Source organism: Chanodichthys erythropterus, chromosome 22 (genome assembly GCF_024489055.1).
Source record: "Chanodichthys erythropterus isolate Z2021 chromosome 22, ASM2448905v1, whole genome shotgun sequence".
In the NCBI taxonomy this organism is placed as follows: Eukaryota; Metazoa; Chordata; class Actinopteri; order Cypriniformes; family Xenocyprididae; genus Chanodichthys; species Chanodichthys erythropterus.
This window is the reverse complement of record NC_090242.1, coordinates 30041941-30051924: the sequence shown is the minus strand read 5'-3', so window position 1 is coordinate 30051924 and position 9984 is coordinate 30041941. Positions and strand designations below refer to the sequence as shown.

The 9984-nt window shown below is 36.1% G+C and overlaps 1 protein-coding gene across 1 annotated transcript; it reads left to right on the top strand.

Annotated features, from left to right (window-relative positions):
• Positions 1–2419: 2419 nt before the first annotated feature.
• LOC137012622 (olfactory receptor 10H1-like) lies at positions 2420–7716 on the top strand. Its single transcript, XM_067375970.1, has 2 exons — positions 2420–2435; positions 6785–7716. Exon 2 carries the CDS (start codon positions 6787–6789, stop codon positions 7714–7716), a length of 930 nt encoding a protein of 309 aa, XP_067232071.1. The 5' UTR covers positions 2420–2435; positions 6785–6786.
• The last annotated feature ends 2268 nt before the right edge of the window (positions 7717–9984 follow it).

Genomic DNA, 9984 nt, shown 5'->3' with positions numbered 1-9984 from the left:
TGTTCCAAACAATTTGAAATGGACTTAACAAACATATTTTAAATGCATAACTATTGAATGGTTGAATGAAAGTATTTTGTGTCTGATATGTTTTAAATCTCTTCTTTTCCTTTAAATCATGGCTTGAATGAAATCTCTGTAAAATGCATCATATTCATTTTAATAGAAATTGTCTAAACGGTACTTTCTGCCAAAGCCGGCAACTCCAGAGACCGGCGATAACACTTATTTTATGATTGGGGCGGAGAAAATCCACCTTTTGAAACAAGACAATATCTGATTGGCCAGAACTCCTCTCAGAGGTGGGACAAACACCTAAATTTAAATAGTCATATCCCAAGACAAGGTACCAGAAGTAGAACAAAGAGTAACCATGCAGTAACAAGAACAAAACGAAGACAAGACTAAGCTGACAAGCAGTTCATTCAAGCCATCCAACTTTTACTTACTTTTCTTTTCTTTTATTTAATTTTCTTTTCCGTTGAGAGTCTTGTGTTCTAAGTTTTGCCACAAAGTTTAACTAATGACTTTTGACGTTTCAACTTTAACTCCAGCCACGATAAAGAGACTTCCTTTCATTTTAACAGCATGCTCAAACAGGATTGGTTTTTACCTAACCACCATCCGGACCTGAAAAGATTCTGCAACAAATTATCGACTCGGAAAGCCATTCTCTGCACACCGACAAAGAAGTTTCCCATTTAAAGTCAACTCAAGCAAGTACCTCCAGATTCTAAAACTGAACTGGTGCATTAAATTAATGATTCATGGTTCGTTCAGGTCAGGTCTTCTGAAGTGCATATTTTGCTGTAAATGCTCATCATATCTCCCTCTCTTAAAACTCTTTCTTTCTCATTTAATTTATTTCTGCAACGTGTATGCATGTTTCTGTGTGTGTGTGTGTGTTTGTTTGTTTGTGTTAGAATAAATAAAATCTCTTGCAGATTTTAAAACAAAGTGTCTTGTATTATGTGCTTGTAAAATTTAATGTTTTAAACTGTCGATCTTGTTACCGAGCTATTAATTAGTGTTTTCATGATAGCTGGATATTCACATCCTCTACAAGAGCTTATTACGATCCGAGCAGATGAACGCTGGATGATTCAGTTGCTTGATCATAAACTGAATGACTCTTTATAATTGTCTATAGATTAATAAATAAATTTCATTTGAGCTAATTTTGGTCTTACACTCTATACTTTTACAAGTACAGCTATTAGCATGCAGACATTATTAATGACAACTATTAATGACAGCACAAATTGTGTGGATTAAAAGACTGAATTGCAGACAAAATTATTAATATAGACACAGTAAGTGGTATGTGAAAATAAACGTGAAATGGCCTGTTGCTATACAACACAAATGTGCATTAAACTTTAAGCTGTTGAAGAAATAAAACCATTAGACGCAACATTAAATATCAAGAATGTTTTGCTTCCCTTTTACCGGATATTATCTGTCATTAATGCAACATGAAGCAATTGCATAAACGGGCACGTTAGTTTTATTTGTGCACGCACTAAAACACAGACAGTTCCGTTCATTGGTGGAAAAATGTGAACGTGCAGTACTACTTGTGTTTCCATGTGTGTGGATGATATGTAATCATACGTAACATTTCTCTTGGCGGTCTTGCATGAAGCTGCAGATTAAAATGTAACCCATACATTAAAATTATTTACTTTTCATGCAGTAAACATTTCTAGATTTATTTGACATTTTAACTTCCTGCGTTTTTTTTTTTTTTTAGGTGCATTGAAGTGCATTAGAAAAACACAAATGTAATAAAACTTCTGATCAGGTACGATCAGAATAATATAGGTTTCACAGACAATTGGAAATGTTTTTGGGGGAGACCTGACCTGTTGAAAAGAGATGGTATTCATCCCTCCCGGGAAGTTGCTGCTCTTCTCTCTAGTAATATGGCACATGGTCTTAGAGCGGAAACATGACAAACTACGGCCCAGGTCAGGAAGCAGACATACCGGCTCACAATACAGAAGTCAGATAATTCCCAACACATAGAAACTCTTACACCTAGATATTATCACATAGAGACTGTGTCTGTACCCTGAATTAGTAAAAAACAAAAAAAAACTTCCAAACCCATTTAATGGTTAAAAATTTAATTGATGTTCAACAAATAAAAAATAGAGATAATACTGATGAACAAATGATAAAGCTTGGGTTTTTAAATATGAGATCCCTTTCTTCAAAAACACTTATTGTAAATGATATTATCACAGACAATAATCTAGATGTGCTGTGTTTGACAGAAACTTGGCTAAAACCAGATGATCACATTACTTTAAATGAGTTTGCCCTCAAAGTTATGATTATCAACACAATCCTCATCAGAAAGGCAAAGGGGGGAGCTGTTGCTGTAATTTATAGTAATATTTACAGTATTAGTCAAAAGTCTTTCAAATATAATTCCTTCAAAGTGATGGTACTTTATGTAACATTATGTAAGTTGACATTTGTGCTGGCTACTGTATACAGGCCACCAGGACACCATGAACACTTTTAGAATTTGCTGATTTTCTATCAGAGTTAGTACTGGCTGCAGATAAAGTCCTTGTTGTTGGTGATTTTAATATCCATGTAGATAATGAAAAAGATGCATTATGATTGGCATTTACATACATTCTAAACTCTATTGGAGTTAGACAACACGTGTCAGGACCCACTCATTGTTGTAATCATACTCTAGATCTAATATTGTCACATGGAATCGATATTGATGCCATTGAAATTCTGCAGCAGAGTGACGACATCTCAGATCATTATCTAGTCTTGTTTATACTACATTTAGTCAAGGCTGCTAAACTGGCTAAACACTTCTACCACTAAAGATCGCTTTATAAATAATCTTCCTGATCAGTTTCAACACCTTAGCATACCAGACAGCTTAGAAGACCTCGATATTGCAACAGAAACTATTGCCTCGGTCTTTTCCAGCACATTAGACTCAGTTGCTCCTTTGTGTTTAAAAAAAATAAGGAAATTAATCCAATGGCGTGGTACAATGAGCACACTTGGCCCCCAAAGGTAGCAGCCAGAAAAATGGAGCGCAGCTGGAAGAAAACAAAACTAGAAGAGAATGACTGAGTACAGAAAGGCCTTAAAAACTGCTAGATCTGCCTATTTTTCAAAACTTTTAGAAGAAAATAAGCACAACCCTAGGTATTTATTTGATACATTGGCTAAAGTAACAAGAAATAAAGCTTCAACTTCTGATGTTTCCAAAGAGCACAGCAGTAATGACTTTATGAACTTCTTTACTTGCAAAATTGACAATATTATACAGAAAATTATAACCATGCAAGCACCTACTACAGTATCGTGTCAGTGCATTGTAGTGTCCCTGAGGAAAAATTCAATTCATTTACTTCTTTAGGAGAGGAAGAATTGTCTAAACTTGTTAAATCATCAAAATCAACAACATGTATGTTAGACCCTATACCGACTAATTCATCTTTATCACTAGGATACGTACCGAAAACTTTTATGATGGCTATTATTAAAACTCGTGAACAAGACCCCAAGATACTTAAACTCCTCCACTTGGGGCAGGACTACCGACACCAACCTGAAGGGTTCACGATTGTTCACGAGTGAGGGAAGGATGGAGCGGGAGATTGACAGGCGGATTGGTGCAACTTCTGCAGAAAATGCATTCATTGTACCGGTCTGTCATGGTGAAGGAGCTGAGCTGTGAGGCGAAGCTCTCAATTTACCGGTCAATTTATATTCCTACTCTCACCTATGTTCATGAGCTTTGGGTCATGACCAAAAGAACGAGATCCCGGATACAGGCGGTCGAAATGAGTTTCCTCTGCAGGGTGGCTGGGCGCTCCCTTAGAGATAGGGTGAGAAGCTCAGAGTAGAGCTGCTGCTCCTTCACATCAAGAGGAGCCAGCTGAGGTGGCTCGGGCATCTGTTCCGGATGCCTCCTGGACGACTCCCTGGGGAGGTGTTCCGTGCATGTCCCCCTGGAGGGACTACGTCTCTCGGCTGGCCTGGGAACGCTTCGGAATTCCCCCAGAAGAGCTGGAGAAAGTGTCAGGGGAGAGGGAAGTCTGGGCGTCTCTGCTTAGACTGCTGCCCCCGCGACCCGGCCCCAGATAAGCTGAAGAAAATGAATGGATTATTAAACCTCTTATTAAAAAAACACAACTTCATCCTAGAGAATTAGTCAATTACAGACCGATCTCAAATCTCACTTTTCTGTCAAAAATACTCGAAAAGGCAGTATCATCACAACTATGTTCCTTTTTAGAAATAAATAGTATCTGTGAGGATTTCCAGTCAGGATTTAGACCGTACCATAGTACTGAGACTGCTCTCAATAAAGTTACTAATGATTTCCTCTTATCATCAGATCGTGGTTGTATCTCTCTTTTAGTGTTACTGGATCTTAGTGCTGCATTTGACACTATTGATCACAATATTCTTTTAAATAAACTCGAAAATTATGTTGGCATTAGTGGAATTGCATTGTCATGGTTCAAATCATACTAACCATTATCAGTTTGTAGTAGTAAACGAAGAGATGTCATAATAATCACAAGTTCAATATGGAGTACCGCAAGGCTCAGTTCTAGGACCGTAGCCTTTCACTCTGTACATGCTACCCTTGGGAGATATCATTAGGAAGCATGGCGTTAGTTTTCACTGTTACACTGATGATATTCAGCTCAATATTTCTTCGCATCCTGACGAAACGTACCAATTCACAAAATTAACAGAATGCATAGCTGATATAAAAAATTGGATGACCAGTAATTTCCTATTATTAAATTCAGAAAAAAAAAAAAAAAACACAGAGATTCTGATTTTTGGACCAAAAACTTCTTCACGTAATAACCTAAAATACTGTCTAACACTTTTTGTCTGCTCTGTTAAGTCTTTGTCGTTAGTTAGGAACCTGGATGTGCTCTTTGATACCAGTCTTTCATTTGAAGGCCATGTTTCTAGCATCTGTGAAACCGCATTCTTCCATCTTAAAAATATATCTATAACAGTTCATGCGTTCATGACCTCAAGGCTATATTGAAACGCTCTACTGGGTGGTTGTTACGCTTGCTTGATAAATAAACTACAGCTCATACAAAATGCAGCAGATAGAGTTCTTACTAGAACTAGGAAGTATGACCATATTAGCCCAGTACTGTCAACACTGCATTGGCTTCCTGTTAAACATCGTATAGATTTTAAAATCTTGCTAATTACTTACAAAGCACTAAATGGTTTAGCTCCACAGTACCTGAGCGAGCTCTCAATGCATTATAGTTCAACATTATAGAACAATCTTCCTAGCATTGTTTGGGAAGCAGACACACTCTGTCAGTTTAAATCTAGACTAAAAACGCATCTCTTTAACCTGGCATACACATAACACATTATCAATTTATATTTTCAAATCCATTAAAGGATTATTAGGCTGCATAAATTAGGTCAGACGGAACCAGGAACATTTCCTATAACACCAGATGTACTCGTTACATCAGAAGAAGAATGGCATCTACGCTAATATTAGTCTTTCTGTTTATCCCGAGGTTTACCATAGTCAACCGGATCCGGGCCATATCCAGGTGAGATTGAGGACCTGCACCTTGACATGACCACAACGCACCCCTGAAGTATCAGCAGAGATTGAGTCAACTAACATCCATTGTGAAGGCCTCATCGACACAACAACCAGTGGCACAGCTCCTCAACAAACCATCCATACCGGCGTGATGAATACGATCCTCAACTAGATTGAACTGGAATAAATACTTTGAATGTTGCGATCCATTCAGACTTATGTCAGGTAGTTATCATAACAAAGCACTGTTTGCCAGAGGAGAACTGGCCCCCGACTAAGCCTGGTTTCTCCCAAGGTTTTTTTTTTTTTTCTTCATTTTAACACCTATTTGTCACCTAGTTTGCCACCTGATGTTACCTGTTGGAGATTGGGTTCCTTGCCGCTGTCGCTTTTCGCTTGCTTAGTTGGGGACACTTGACATTGGATATTCAACAGTGCTTTGATCTGCCTGAATTGACATCATTTTCTTTAAGAGCTGCTGTGCAGCCAAAATTATATACCAGTTATCACTGTAAAGCTGCTTTAGCACAACCTGCATTGTAAAAAGCGCAATATAAAGTGCTATATGCTTTTGGGAAACAAACCCCTGGTAAGCAGTGCACCAATCACAGAAAAGAGAGATACAAGTGTATTTTCACTCTTGGGGTATTATAAGAAGACTTAAGTTGTGGTGACACATAAATAAAATGGTGATACTTGCTTAAATCTACTCAGAGACAACCAGGTTGTGCTCTTCATAACTAATGATAATTCAGTAACACTGACTAATAGAGTTAGATGCCTCTGTATATGAAGTGACTTTTATATGAAGTGACGTGACAACTGTGTGTCTATCTGTCATTTTCCTTGGTGAGTAAAGAATATTTCAGATGTAGTCATATTATATTAAAGTCATATTACATAATTGTACAGTGATCAAAAATATTTCTTGAGTTCTGTAAGCAAGTGAAAAAAAAAAAAAAAAAAAAAGTCAAATTCCCTTGGTAAAATTAAGGAGTAACCTTTCTACAGAAAGACATAGATAATAAAGAGTGACATAACAAAGAAAACCCTACTATTTTTTTCAACATTAGTATAAAATATGACTACTCTCTGGAAGCATAAATAATCTACCTGTAGCAATGCTTTGAGATATTATGTTGTTAATACAAGTGTTTGTCACTTAATCTGTGTTTTTTTTTAGGTCACAAATGGACAACCTGACATTCAGATATAGTGTACTCTTAGTGGAAGGACTGCAAATTTCACCTCAGTCAAGCCAGCTTACATTCATTTTTCTGTTGATGGCTTATGTCTTTGTAATGGTGTCTAACATTGGGATTTTGATTCAGATCTCAGCAGAAAAAAGTTTACACCAGCCTATGTACATTCTTTTCTGTCATTTGCCAGTGAGTGATATTATAGGAATAACTGTCCTCATACCGCGTTTACTGAGGGACTTAATGACAGACCCCTCTGAGCGCTACATCACATATGTGGAGTGTGTTTTCCAAGCTTTTTTTGCACATTTATATGGAACAACATCCAATACTATTCTAATGATCATGGCCTTTGATAGATATGTGGCCATATGCAATCCACTGCGATACCCAACTATAATGAGCAATAAAATGATTGTAAAACTGTCGGCAGGAGTCTGGGGTGCTGCAGTAGTTCCAGTGTCAATTTTGATCGGCCTCAGTGTGCGTCTCTCTCACTGCAGATCATTCATTTCAAACCACTTTTGTGACAATGCTTCACTCTTTAAACTGTCCTGTGAAAATACAGTGATTAATAATGTATATGGATTAACTTTTACTGTGGTTTTACTCACCTCCTCGCTGGGGTGTGTGTTACTGACATATCTCAGAATAGTGATGGTATGTATAAAAAGCAAAAGCAAAGCAACCAACAGCAAAGCCATTAAAACCTGCAGCACTCACTTAACTGTTTATATAATCATGCAGATCTGTGGATTTGTTCCAATTTTTCTCCATCGTTTCCCTGTATATGCTGAGACTAGGAAGTTTGGAGGTGTAATGTTTCATGTTATACCACCTGGACTGAATCCCATAATATATGGTTTACAATCCAAGGAAATAAGACAAAGGATGTTAAAAATTTGCATAAATAAAAGTTAATTCTAGCTGATTTTTATTTATTTGTAGATTTATTTATTTATTTATTTATTATTTTATTTTATTTTTTTCACAATTACCTTTTTTATTTTTATTCCATGTTTGAAACAAGCTTCCATAGTAAAGGAAAAGGACACAACATGACATTAGATTTCTTGTGACATTTGATGAGGCAACTTGAGGACACAGAATCACAATCACTCTTCAATAAAGCTTTTGTGCTGTAAGAGACTAGCAATGCTCCTGTTCACCCTCAGGGAAAGTCCCTCACACTTAAGCAGAGAGGTCAAGTCTACTTTACACTTGAGGAAAGATCAACCCTCATGAAATCCAGCTCTGTCCTCCAGTAGTCATGACGTGGATCCTGCTTAATATGTAACACATGCATGTATTTATGTACTCCTTTCATTGTGCATTATACATGCTCTGATTTTTATTTATTTATTTTATTTTATTTTTATTATAAACTTATGGTTTCATTAGTTAACATTAGTGAACTACATTAGTTAATGAACTCATAATGAACTGCATTTCTACATCATTTATTAATCTTAGAAAATGTTGAAATTAACATTAAAAAATATATTATTCAAATCACGAGTTGTAATTTTTAACATTAGTTAATGCACTGTGAACTAACATGAACAAACTATGAACAGCTGTATTTTTATTAACTAATGTTAACAAAGATTAACAAATACAGTAACAAATGTATTGCTCATGGTTAGTTCATGTTATTTAATACATTAACTAATGTTAAAGCTGCAGTCCGCAATTTTTCCTCTTTGTCGCCATCTCTGTTTGAAACCTGCAATTGCAGTCATATGCGGAATAGTTATCTGTATGTGCGTTGTGCCTCGGCACAGCTCGTCAGCGCGGATGAATCTAATGCTTGCTGTCAGTCAATGCAACGGTGTGGATACTGTACTTCAGAATCACAGATCCTACGTCTTCAAAGTATGACCAATATAAGAATTTTCACTGGAAAATATCATCTGAACAAGTAAGTAACATGTCTGCCACTTTTGTTCTGACCAACTGAGGAAAAAGCATTAGGCCTACAATAAATTGGGCTGCCAATGATGATTAAATGTAACGATCGCTTAGCTCGGATCATGCCAAACCATGCAAATTATTATTACTAATATATTGTTCTCAAATTGTTAATGTTAACAACATCAGCATTGCGTGACTGTGTATTTAATGTTTGATAGTTTTGAACACTGGCTGGTTATGTACCAAAAATTGATTTTGGATCATTTTTAACCAAAAAAAGCAGCTTTAACAAATTAACATTATTGTTACATATTTTAATTTCTTTCTATGAATTTCCTATGTATAGGCATATCCGACAAAGGCAACATGCATAGATCTATAACATAAATATGTGATAACAGTCAACATTATTAATGAATGCATAATTTGTAGCTGGTGTACACTAAATAAATATTAATAATTATTGTTCATTTGTTCTTCTCATCATTCAAATGTTAATAAAGTGTTAAGATATAATTTATGTATTAAGCAATATGTGTAAATAAAGAAATAGAGTGAAGAAAATGGAATAAAGCAGGCAACATTTGCTCATTAGCATTTGCACATGCACAGAAAGCAAGAATTTTTAATGCTTCGTTGAGCTGAGTTTGAGCCAACCCTAGATTGTTAGTATCAGAAAATTCTCAGTTTCTCAATTAAGGGTATTTCACGCTTCACCTTTTCCATTGTGATTATACAATATCAGTAAAGGGCATTGTTATCTTGCTATCTATAAGTAATTACATTCAAAATAATCTACCCAAATCCTTTGGGGATGCTCAGTTGGATGACATACTATCAGAGGTGGACATTCCAGGGGTCAGAAAGTAAAAGTCCTGCCATATTTTTATTCCATCCACTGAAGCATTAATGAGATAAATAAGTGATAAATTGAGTGATGATTGAGCATTATTGAATACACCTGATGATAACAAGCAGAATCACCAAAGGAGAAAATCACAATTTTAAAGTTACCATCATCGAGGTCAGGGTTTGTTTTAGATGAGCTCTTGATCCTTGCCTTTTTAGTATTAGATTTTGTTTGGGCAGTTTTAACTGCATTAAAACCAACCAGACAAGCAAAGAAAAAAGATGATCAGGTGGTGTTGGTTATGTTTTCTCAAAATCATTATTTGATCTGAATCACTGAACTCATTTGGAGCTCAATCTCTGAGTTAGATTTACATTATTGATTACAGCAGCACTGTGATTCTGCAGAAGATCAGCTTATACAAT

Coding starts and splice junctions, on each gene's coding strand:
- LOC137012622 (XM_067375970.1), top strand. CDS start 6,787: ATGGACAACCTGACATTCAGATATAGTGTACTCTTAGTGGAAGGACTG.